We start from the raw sequence: 12,346 nt of genomic DNA on the forward strand, positions 1-12,346 counted from the left end.
GCTGAAATTCATTCGAACATTGCTTGTCATTGTAGCATTTCATGATTATGAAATATGACAGATGGATGTGAAAACTGCTTTCTTGAATGGATATCTTGATGAAGATATCTATATGGAGCAGCTTTTGGGTTTCACTTCCAGTGATGGAGATCACAAGGTCTGCAAGCTGCAAAGGTCCATCTATGGACTGAAGCAAGCATCTCGGAGTTGGAACACTCGTTTCAATGATGCGATCAAATCGTTTGATTTCATCAAAAACGAAGAGAAACCGTGTGTTTACAAAAAGGTTAGTGGGAGTGCTGTCGTGTTCCTCATACTGTACGTGGACGACATCCTCCTAATAGGGAATGATATTCCCATGCTAACCTCGGTCAAGGTCTGGTTGTCAAAAGAGTTCTCCATGAAAGACCTTGGGGAAGCATCCTATATTTTGGGGATTAAGGTCTATAGAGATAGATCTAAGAGGATGCTTGGCTTATCACAGAAGATGTACATAGAAGAGGTGCTGAAGAGGTTCAGCATATAAAACTCCAAAAGGAGTCTATTACCCCTTAGGCATGGGATTCATCTCTCCAAGAAGATGTGCCCCAACACATCTGAAGAGATACAACGCATGAGCAAGATCCCTTATACTTCGGCAATAGAGAGCCTCATGTATGCCATGCTGTGTACACGACCTGATATAGCCCTTGCTGTGAGTGTCACTAGGAGATATCAGTCGAATCCAGGCGAAAAGCACTGGACAGCTGTGAAGAACATTCTTAAGTACTTGAGAAGAACTAAAGATTTGTTCTTGATGTTTGGAGGAGCATCAGAGTTAAAGGTAGAAGGATACACAGATTCAGACTTCATGACTGATATTGATGATAGAAAGTCTACATCTAGATATGTGTTCTTGTGCAATGGTGGTACGGTAAATTGAAAGAGTTCCAAACAACCGATCATTGCTCATGGAAGCTGAGTATATCGCCGCATCTGAAGCTGCAAAGGAAGCCTTCTGGTTCAAGAAATTCATTGCAGAGATAGATATAATGCCATCAGATGCCATCACACTCTACTGCGATAATAATGGCGTCATAGCTCTTGCTAAAGAGCCAAGGTCTCATCAGAAGTCCAAGCACATAGAGCGACGCTTTCATCTCATACACGACTACCTCGAGAAGAAATATGTCGAGGTGCTGAGAGTAGATTCCGTGGACAATGTGGCGGACCCGCTCACTAAGCAGCTAAGTCAGCAGAAGACTGAAGCCCACCTTGAGAAGATGGAACTTAGATATATGACTGATTGGCTTTAGTGCAAGTAGGAGATTGTTAGATATATACCCTAGAAGCCAATCTGGCTGACACATTATTAATTCTGGGATATTGTTTTGTACTTGACTTTATTATTATTGAATAATAAATGAGCATTCTTTTCATTCATATTGTTTATGTGTTTATGAATCATCCAAGAAATTAATAAGATGATGATACATATTCTCAAGAGTTGAGAATTTGAGCCATGTATCATTGGTGATTAATTTCTAAATACTCCTGATCAATGGATCATCACGAGAACGGTGATCGATCCGATCAGTGCACAGATCGCTTTCCTTATGGATGGACGAGACTCGAGTCCACATTGTAGGGACACTGAAGTGAGAGTGCAGGTGCTTGTTAGAAAATAAGGGTACTGAGTGTGACCAAGACAAGAAGTCACTTGGATGTCTATCCACTCGTCAGTGACTTGCTTGATGTTGCAGTAGTGTGACTGGTCCTTTGACCTGCGGTACTTCGGCTACTCAAAGTGAGGTTATTGTAGTTTGACTACACATATACATGGTCTCTAGTCATATGGATCCTTGTAGTGTAGATTGGCTGCAGTAGGTTCACTGTAGAAGTAGGGTATGCACCTACATGGAATCTATCGACCTTGATAGATGAGGAGAGATCCTATGTGATTTATAAGACTGAGTTCTAAGACCTTGGCCAGGGCAGTATATACAGTGGAGAAAGAGTTTTTCACTTTTGAACTCAAGTCGAATAAATCTAGACATATAATAGACGACGGGGTTTGACGAGTTATTCATGACCTCCATTCTGTAGGGATCCACGATAGAAGAATTTTATCATATGATAACTGCACCTAGAGGTTCATCATTCTATTCTGCTGGGTAGCCACTACATACTATTAGGTGTCACTGGTGGATAGTGAGACTCACAGGGACCATCTTGATGGTCGATGATCCCTAGTGAGTTGAGTTGGAATTGTTTCAACCCATTGAAAGGAGTATTCAATGATATTGTGATAGAGATCGCAATATATTTCACTACCAGTCAGAATAGAACCTATGGGGTCACACACATTAGAGGTATTAACGGATCCGATGGTTGAATTATGATTAGGAATCACAAATAATCAATTTGATTGATAATTGGTTAACCCGCTAAGAGTTAGTGAGTTGAAGAAGGAATAATTGCAATCGGATTGCAATTTAATTTAATTAATTGGATTTAATTAATTGGACTTGATCATGAGTCCTACTTGGAGTAGGATCCTTGGAGTTCTAATTGGATTAGGATTTCAAATTAAATTAGAGTCTTACTTGGACTAGGATTTCTAAAGTCCTAATTGTCTTAGGGCTGAAATTTAATAAGTCCTAATTAGATTAGGATTTTCTTAAGTTCTAATTAATTTTAATTTTAATCTAATTAATTAAAAGACTCCTAATTGGATTAGGATTGAAGAGTTCAATTGAGTCATAGTTCAATTAAATCCTAATTAGATTAGGATTTAGAGGAAATTGAAATGGGTGCAAATCCTATTTTGAATAGGATTGAATCCTAGCACTTGGACCCCACCCTCCCCACTTAATTAGATTGAGTGGGGGCTAACCAAATGGGAGAAGAGGGAGGGGCAGCTGGTGGCGTGAGGGAAAAAGGAGGGGCCACACTCCTCCTATTTTGAATTCACAATGGGATAGAGATGAGCTCCTAAAATTTAGGAGCTCATCTCTATCCACACACCATAAAAGAGGGGTTCAAAGGGGCTACGAATTTTTTATGCTTTTCTTTGGGATTTCGGCAGCAAGAAAGCCCCTTCCATTCCTCCTTTCAGCCGCAAGGAAGCAAGGGAAAAGAAGCTCTTGGTGTGGTCTACTTCATCCCCTTCCTTGGTTCCTACGCGAAGGAAAAAGAAAAGGCTGCGGGCTTTTGTTCTCCTTCCATTGAACCATCCTTCTTCTTCCTCCTCCCTTAGGCATTCAAGAGTTGATTGATAGGAAGGATATCAGCTATCAATAGCCATCTCTGCAAGGAAGCTAGCACCCCGGAAAGATACGAAAGCTTCGATCGGTTCACTACCTCGTGTGGATACCCGTAGAGGCCGGACGCATGTGCGGCTTCCATTGAACCTTCAACAAATCCACGTAAATCAGATTTGTGGAGACCATCTACCCGCACAAGGTGAATATCTGATCTTCTTAATGATTTAAAATGGTTTATAAGTATTTAATCCTAATCTATCTACAATGAACGGTTTTAAAATACGTTCATACGATGAACGGGATCTTGCATGCCTTCCGCTGCAGATCTGAAAATTTTTGAATTTTTCTGCGGCATGTGACAGATCCTAACACCATGCCGGGCATATACCGACGAGGGCACGGTACCATGGGAGAGAGAAAGAGAGAGAGAGAGAGAGAAGGGGAGAGAGGGAGAGAGGCTGGCGGACGTCGACAGAGAGGTTCAGCCACATCCTCCCTTGTCGCGGCCTTCGCCGGCCCCTTGCGGCTCTCTGCTGGCATCCCGACCTCTCCCTCCCTGCCCCCACTCTCTTTTTCTTCTTCTGCGGCTCCGAAAATGGATCTCGAAAAACGGATCTCGTTTCTGTTGCTAGAACCATACCGGTGAGCCACCGGTAAGGCCCGTAACGGCCGAAACTGTCCGATTCGGGACGATTCCACCGACTTTGTTTTATAGGAGTTAAATTGATGATTAGTATTCTCTTACATGTCTTTATTCTCTAATCCAATTCTATATTAGTTTTGTAGACCAAATTGTGAGTCGATTACCACATTATATCATGCATTAAGTACTACCTTTGATGATTGTATTTTGCAAGGTCTACTATACCAATCATACCATACTGTACTGTACCATACTAGCAAGATAGTAGTACAGTAGCAAGGTTCGATTTGGTATATGAGTCTTATTCTATCTTTTCTTATATTATCATACATCCATTTCAATATTCTCGTTTTTTGCCATGGTCATCTTGTGCACATATTATATTCTAACCGCCAAACATTATGTACCATAAAACATAGATGTTCGTATGATGGCCTATAAGATCTTTCTTTCAAATTGGCAAGTATCATATGATCATATAATATCTCAATTGCTTTTCTCCATTTCATCCAACTTGTTTTAATCCTATGGTGATATTTTTTGATCTCCCATTCCTTATGAATACCAATTATAAATACCAAAATTATGACTTAGGAACTTCATGATCCTTCATTGTTACTCCCACATTCATTTCTCCTTCTAATTTCATTAAAACTGCATTTCCTGTGTTCAAATTTGATCCTAGTTAGCCCAAAACTTTTGGATTTTCATGTGCTCCTCTATAATTCCAACTTATGCCTAACATGATCTTAGTTTCATCTACTAAGGCATTACAAAGTATAGTTCTCACATTAGTACCGCTCCATATTACATGTCCTTCACCATATTAATATGTCTAATGGAAAGTCATTTATTTTTAACACTCACCATAAATCTTCTTTATAGACTCTATTATATTTTTTCTCTAAATCAATAAAAATCATTTGATGATGTTGTCTCTTTTCTCAATACTTCTATATTAATCTTTGAAGGAGAAAATGGTTTTCATAGTCGACCTTCTTGATATAAATTCGTATTATAGTGTTCTTCCTTTTTCATCAACATCATCTTTCTTTTTAGATTTTATTAGATAAATTAGTCAACCAATGTAGATTTCATTAGATTCAACCACTTTACTATTTTTATTTTTTTCATAGCCCCCTTTACCTTAGATATTCTAAGTCTATACCTATACTGAACATTTCATAATAAATTATATTATAATATATTTTATTATGACATGTACTATTATTTGTATAACAATATTAGTTTTAACATTTTGTATTAATTATATTAATTCTTCAATATTAACCTTATAATATTATTATTGAATATTAGTTTTTTTTTTCCTTTTCGCTCCTAGGACATCTATGCCTATTGGCTAGTTTATGGATCGGCTGGCCCGGTTCATTGGCCTGCCAAAGCCCATGTCAGAAGGAGAAGTATCCAGAATTCCCGGCTCTTCCATATGAACCCCAGAAGAAAGAGAAATACCCGACTGCTCCCCAAAAGCTCCCCAAGTTGCCCTAATTTGCCCCTTCTGAGCGCGTCTCCCTTCTTCGGTCCGCCCCGCCCCACCACCACAAAAGGGTCTCCTCCTTCCCCTCGCGTCCGTAGTCGCTCCCGCTCCTCCCAAGAACTCGGGCTCCAATCATTCTCTTCTAGAACCGTAATAATGGAGAAATCCCTCGAAATCGAGCAGTGATCGAGAGGTCTGCGTCGACGATGCGGCCCGCCGGCGCCAGGCTCGCCTTCTGGTGCGCTCGACGGATTCTGAGATCCAAGCTCCCACTCCTCGAGGAATCGCCAGTCCCTTCTGTGAGAGATCTCACCCTCTTTTCCACCTTCTGGTATTGTTTTTTCTCCGATTCGAGAGTTTCTTACCTCTGTTTTGTTTTCCCTGTAGCTTGAGGGTTCTTCTCGCCGGTTTGCTGCGGGGATTTGCAGTTCTTCTCGTGTTTTCGCGGATGGGAATTCCGAACAGGTGCCTCGGTTTCCTTGCTTTGCTTTGTAATAAGTAGTCATAGAAAACATTGTTTTCCCCCCTTACCTTTGTTCATCCATATAATATATTAGTAATTCTGGTTGCTTCGATTGAGCATGGATAATTATGAATTTTGCAGTGAAACGGAGGTTTGGGATTTCGAGAGGAACGTTTCAGGAACACTATTTTCCAAGCAGGTAATTTCATGGTAAGCTGTAGTGCTTGCTGTACCTGTTTAGACGCCAGGTGTAATACCAAAAAGGAAAAAAAGACCTTTTTTTCCGGGGAGGTAATCGTGGATATATTGTTATTTTATTCTTACTTCTATCTATACATTGTGTTGTGGCTTTTAGAAACAAGATCGATGTCCGCAAGGGAGGACTATGAGGTACTTGGAGTAAGCAAGAATGCAAGTGCTTCAGAAATCAAGAAAGCATATTATGCGGTGGGTTATAGATTCTAATTGCTCTCAATGACTGCTCGCCTGCAACTGCTAGTGGGCACTATCCTCTTTTACAATTACTTATCTAGTTGAAGAAGGACCTCAATTGTATAATATGTATGATCAAACAATAACAAGGATTGATTTGGCTATGACTAAACTGTGTGGGCAAGATACGGGTAGTCTTTTATCTATCACATACTTTGCTTTGCTAGTTACCCTTCCAGCTAAAATTTTGAAACACAAAGTTGAAGATCTATATGCTAGGCTTGTAATATAACAGGTAAGTGATAAGTGAAGCTGATGGGCATTCTTGTATCTTGCTTGAGCCAAAAAGCTCAACAGTTTCTGCTCATCGATTGTTAGAATTTTTCTTATTGTCAACCAACAAATTAATACTAAATATTAGCTCTTGATGCTGCTTTCTCATTGGTCAGTGTCTGGTTCATGGAGCAAATCTTTAAGCTCTGACTTGGGTCTAGTGAAATGTAAAATGCTTTGCCTTATATCAAATGTTATTTACATTCTTTATGCCACTGAAATCAGCAAAGGAATTTTCTGATCAGGAACAATATAATTATTTTGAAAATAAAATTTTGCAGTGAGAGATTGATATGTATGCTGCTGCTTTGCAAAGAATCTAAATTTATAGATATTGTTGTTACCGTTACAACTAATTTTTCTTGCGGACATAGATTTGATAGGCTTTCTGTCAACAATACTTTTCATGATTCTTTTGATCCATTTTATTAGTCTATTTGGTAGCAGATTGACAAAACTCTTTCTTATCTGTCTTTATTTGTTGAAATTTTATATTATAATCTGCTTAGAGGAAAGATTTTTTGGCTTAAATTGTGGATTTATTTCTGTATATCCTGCCTATCTTCACTCTTTTTCATTTTCTGCAGCTTGCAAAGAAGCTACATCCCGATACAAATAAAGAAGATGCTGATGCTGAAACGAAATTCCAAGAAGTTCAACGTGCTTATGAGGTAATTTGATTTAGGATGAGGTTTTGGGCACGTTATATAGGTTAGTCCATTTAGTTGTTCATTTCTGTTTGTAAGACTAAGTGGGCATTAATTTTCTGTTTTTCAGGTCTTAAAAGATGAGGAAAAGCGTTCGCTTTATGACCAGGTGCTTAGTTGTATTTGTTCTGTTTGCATTGATTATTGGGCAACCTTATTTTAGTATGGCTTGGTACTTGGTGCATAAAATTCTGATCATGTAAAAGAGTTATGTATTTTTGGGTAATTTTTGCTTGGTTCAAACATAATCAAATTCCTAAGGAGTTAGAGTAGACAGACAATGGTCTAGATGGATGAAATTCATAGTGTTAACTAATATATTTGTGTAGATTTAAGCTGAATCTTTTTCTTTAGAGTTAGGTTGAACATGATTGCAATATAAATTTGCTTTGAGGTAGTCAATTATGGCCAGTACTACATGCACATGCATGGATAGTATAACAACAAAACAATGCAGGTTTGGCTTTATGATGCTAGTAACAAAGCCTTTTTTAGTAAACTTGATGCAGCAAAGTGAATGTAATCTTAATAGGAAGAGTAGGGATAAGTTAAAACTGAAGTATGACACAAAGAGCAAAGCATAGGCAATCGGGGAGGTTGTCCTGCAAGAAAACCATCTGGCAGATATTTCTCTATGAATAACAACAATATCCAGGTTAGCGATATTTTATGGGATATGAGCTAGTGATATGTTACATGATAGGTTGAGAAAATTTTCAGAATTTGTCTCTACACCAACAAAACTACATACTTGTTACAATAGCTTCTTTCTCAAACCTTCTCTCTTTGAGAGTTCCTTAATAGTTCAATAATGAATATCTTTTTAAAAGCCATTTAACTCTTAAAACATCTATGCAGATGTGCATGTGTGCATGGGTGTTTATGTTAATTCTTTTCACGCTTCTAGCAGCATGACCTGTGAAGTCGCTTACAACGGTCCAACCAAATCTATCCTAGCAAATGGCCTTCACCTGAAGAGTGTGCCTTTCCCTTTCCCTTAAATTCTTCTTTTGATTTCTTGAGCTTGCCTCTCTTTTACAGAAAGAAATATCTGCAATGCTTGATTTTCCATATTCTTATTCCCTTCCTGAATTTTCCAACATTGTGGTCTTTGGAATGCAGAGCAACCACCAATGCAAGCACTTATTCTTTTATGATACTTAAAGAGAAGTGTTTAGATTCTCATAATCTGTGTGACTTTTAAGCAAATTCCTGTATTTCCTAGTATTTTTTTTGAGTAGTTATGCCCATGTTGGTGCTTGGTTTGGGATGCACTTTGGTCAGTGTTTTTCTCCTCTTGGGATATATAACTAAAGAACAAGGATAAGCAGTTGGCTATGAATATTAGCTTATACATATGTTCACTTTGTCTCTCCTGCATGGTTCCCTGTTTAAGTTTCACTCTGCATTAAGTGTAACTTACCATATGTATTTATGGGCATCCTGACAGGTTGGTCCTGATGCATTTGAACAGGCTGCTTCTGGTGGTGGTCCTGGTGGACCATTTGGAGGTGCTGGATTTGGCAACCCATTTGAAGACATATTTAGTGGTGGGGGAATGAATTATGTATGTATACTTTGCAGAGCCAATATCAGACTTTTTTCTTTCTATAAATAGTGAATCTATATACTTTCATCTGGCAAGTGACCTTGAGGTGTGCATGTGCATGCATTTTTCTTATTAGTTATTGACATGCCATGGCCTTGAGGACAACCATATGGGGGCAAGTTTTCACAGGTCAACTGCATATCGTACTCCTTAGACAACAGAAGTTCATTTGTTGCCTTTATTTTGTTATTGAACCTTTTCTTTTGTTCACTTTGCGGCTTATATGTTTTTGAGGTTGTACACCAGTCCTGCACTGGTCTGAACCAAAGTAGAATCAACCTGTACGTTTTGAAATCAACATGTGTACCATACCATAAAATAAACAATAAAGGATTGCACTATTAGCATGCTCTATAATTGCAAGAAGCCATGGGATTTGGACCTATGTTACTGACAGAATTGTGTGAATTAGATTATGAACATGGAATTGTGCCTATGATAAGATTTAGGGCTATCATGGTTTCTGTTTTGCAGTTTTGTCATGAAGTATTCCTTGAACCATTTATGTTCTGTAAAGATTTTATTTTCACCGTACAATTAGGAACAACTTGTCACATCAAAGAACCAACTAATCTAATTATTCATAATTAGACTTTCCTATTCAAAAGTGACATGACCTTTGAAATTCTCCTCCTCTAGTGTACGTTCTTCTTATGCTTTTCATCCATTGAGCATTCTTTATTCTTATCATAATTCAATCAAGATCAATCTTGGGAGGAATTGGAGTTTTAGCATTTTAGGATTCATATATTATGTTTAAACAATTATATGACCTTTGAAATTCTCCTCCTCTATCGCTGTATTTTTGCTGAGCATCAGGTCTGAATAACACTGCTCCTAGATGTCTCCTCTACTTAAGTTCCGGATTTCATTTGTCTTTGCTTTACAATATTTGCTGAGCTGAAGGATTAATTCTATTACAAAATTTAGATTGCTGCTGATCTGAATTAAATAAATAGTCATTTATTTTGATCTGCACCACTGCATATTGAATTCCCAAATTATTTTGAGCGTCACTTCATTGCCCCCATACCCAAATCCTTTGTTGCTTGTTCCAATTTAGATTTCTAGAGGTAAGTTCCTTACCCTTTTTGTTAGGGATGATCATTACAGAACATGATTGACAATGCGCTGCTTTTCCTAAAAGGGATTTTGATGAAACCTTCCATCAAGTGCTCTGAAGAAAAAGCACTTCCTCTAGATTGCTTGGTGTTTGGGTAAACACAAAATTGGACCTCATTACTCTTAAACCTGGACAAAACTTGTTCTGGTAAAAATGGTTGAGTAAGATGTGTTCTTGTTTATCCCTCTTTTTTTGCCCAAAAATTATTACCACTTATTCCTATTGATGCTGAAAAAATTATTCCCAAACCAGACAGGGGCCTTAGTAGGTCCCAAATTTGGCGGCATTAGAAAAATTTTAGGGATTTAGAAAATACTTTGTAGTAGGGTTTTATTTTTTATCATGATATCAAGTTTTTTGAAACCATTCTGATCTCTAGAGTTGGTGAGTTGGGGTTTTTGGTTTAGACAAACTTTGTATCTTGGATAATTTGACAAGTGAGCTGGCTTAGAGTTGCAGGATTCTTGTCGACCGAGTGAGCTGTGGCTTATGCTTTAGCTGGTAGGCAAAGATGCTTTCTCCTGCTTCGATTTTTCTCTGAACCTGTCTTGGTTGGTTGACTAAATCTACGGATGGAGGATCATGTTTCTAATCTTTTTGTTATCCTAAAATGCTGGCTTGTCATGCTGCTTTTCAGTTCTTTCTGGGGAGATGCTGTACACTGGGGGGTATTAAGTAATTTTTTTTATAGGAGATAAGCTTTGACTGCCACAAATTTGATTATGGGTTTCAATCATGTCTATTGAACTTGCTAATTAGAAAAGATTTGTTCAGCTTTTAACTCTGATCTAGGTTTGTGTTGTAGAAGTTCATAATCTGTTGAATGAGGCCCTAAAATCCATTTAATCTGATTTTGTTATCTTGCCTCGTGTTTTCCAAGAATTTGATTTTATTTTCCTGGTTGGCAGTAGACTGCAGAAAAATGGTCACATGCCTTCCTAACTTCATAAGATATTCCTTTTTTTCTCTGAAGCTTAAGCTATTTGGCTCTTTCTTAACCATTTCTACAGTAAAATTGGGGATCATTTTTAAAAATGCAAATTGTAAACAACTTGTACAATCTGCAGAACATGTCAGACTGTAAGCTCAGCCATGGTATCTACTTGAGCATACTACACATTTCAAAGAGCACATTATATATGTAAAACAAATCATCTGTTTTCAGAATTATTGCATGCAGTGTTTATTTTTTAATGATTTTCTAAACCTGATGCCATCTGGTCGCAGGAGCATCATTTTTCTTTGTTGCAACGCACGAGAGAAAAACTTAAGGGCGATATCCAGAAAATGGGGAGTGAGCTTAGGTCTGGTTTTGCTTCATATGTAGACAGTCTCATGTTACAGCTGTACTATCAAGTGTGCTTTTGTTCCCAAAGTTCTAGCTAACTTTCACCATCCTGTGACAGGCATGAGATCTATGCAGTGGGGGCCCAGTTGGAGGCGGCAAAATATGACGTTATAAAATACTGCATATGTACTTTTGTCTCAATATATGCTGCTGGTCTCGCCATTGCCCGCATTCTGATGTAAAACATTTTTTAGCCTCAGCAAATTAAACAAGAAATGATGTTCTTTTGTTTTGTAAGATACAGTTGCTATAGAGTATTAGCTCACTCTCGGAGGTATGCTCAAGTCAGAGTGCTATAGCATATCTAGTTTTTAGCTCGAGCCATGCATGTGAAAAGCTTCTTTAAGTAAATTTTTATTCGTATTTTTTGCTACTATAGAAAATCTGGACTTCTTGTTCTTGGAACTCCTGTATTCATCACTGTTTAGTAGCTTGTTCTCTTGAAACTCTCGTCTCTAACCATTTCACCCAATATTTACCTTTTCCATTACGTGAGACCATTGAACAAATGACGGATACAGAAGATATTCTCTTTTTTTGAGGAGCATGGTGGAACATATTCCCGATCTTGGTGGTCGAACGAGGTCTGGTTGGCTGTACTTTTTTTTTTCAGACTGCTTTGGATACGTTTCCTGTCGCTTCTTGTGACAAAAGAAGCGTGAAAATGCACTGTATTTCGATCCCCTAAGTTGATGCATTGATCTCTGGTCTTCTGTTTGAGAATACTTTTTCTTTTTGTTTTTAACTGCTTGGTTGAGATTCGTAATAGCTGATCTTTCACGTTGAAGGTCTCTCGGATGAATTGGATGTCTCATTTTCAATAAGGTTTCCATTCAAGAGAGCATGGTCCAGTAGATGGGTATCCACAAGAAATAACCCCTTGGGAAGTGATTGCTGTTTGCCGGGGGACCTGGAATGGAAAGAATTCATAGGTTTTATGGAAAA

At 38.1% G+C, this 12,346-nt stretch overlaps 1 protein-coding gene across 2 annotated transcripts; it reads left to right on the top strand.

Annotated features, from left to right (window-relative positions):
* The first annotated feature begins 5,406 nt into the window (after positions 1–5,406).
* LOC103708048 (chaperone protein dnaJ GFA2, mitochondrial-like) lies at positions 5,407–11,806 on the top strand. 2 transcript variants are annotated; one of them, XM_039117627.1, is made up of 9 exons: positions 5,407–5,685; positions 5,774–5,851; positions 5,991–6,059; positions 6,205–6,296; positions 7,202–7,285; positions 7,392–7,430; positions 8,772–8,888; positions 11,281–11,357; positions 11,460–11,806. In XM_039117627.1, the coding sequence occupies exons 4-9, from the start codon at positions 6,216–6,218 to the stop codon at positions 11,581–11,583; spliced, it is 522 nt and encodes a 173-aa protein (XP_038973555.1). In that variant the 5' UTR covers positions 5,407–5,685; positions 5,774–5,851; positions 5,991–6,059; positions 6,205–6,215; the 3' UTR covers positions 11,584–11,806. The 2 variants fall into 2 exon arrangements, with proteins under 2 accessions (XP_038973555.1, XP_038973556.1); XM_039117628.1 differs by having other exon boundaries at positions 5,991–6,048.
* Positions 11,807–12,346: the final 540 nt, after the last annotated feature.

The sequence above is a fragment of the Phoenix dactylifera genome, unplaced genomic scaffold (genome assembly GCF_009389715.1).
Source record: "Phoenix dactylifera cultivar Barhee BC4 unplaced genomic scaffold, palm_55x_up_171113_PBpolish2nd_filt_p 000253F, whole genome shotgun sequence".
NCBI classification, from domain to species: domain Eukaryota; kingdom Viridiplantae; phylum Streptophyta; class Magnoliopsida; order Arecales; family Arecaceae; genus Phoenix; species Phoenix dactylifera.

What these genes read in the sequence shown, in the direction of transcription:
- LOC103708048 (XM_039117627.1), top strand. Translation starts at nt 6,216, where the DNA reads ATGTCCGCAAGGGAGGACTATGAGGTACTTGGAGTAAGCAAGAATGCA. An exon ending in AAGTTCAACGTGCTTATGAG is followed by an intron (nt 7,286 to 7,391) that starts GTAATTTGATTT and finishes TCTGTTTTTCAG; the next exon opens with GTCTTAAAAGATGAGGAAAA. An exon ending in GTGGTGGGGGAATGAATTAT is followed by an intron (nt 8,889 to 11,280) that starts GTATGTATACTT and finishes ATCTGGTCGCAG; the next exon opens with GAGCATCATTTTTCTTTGTT.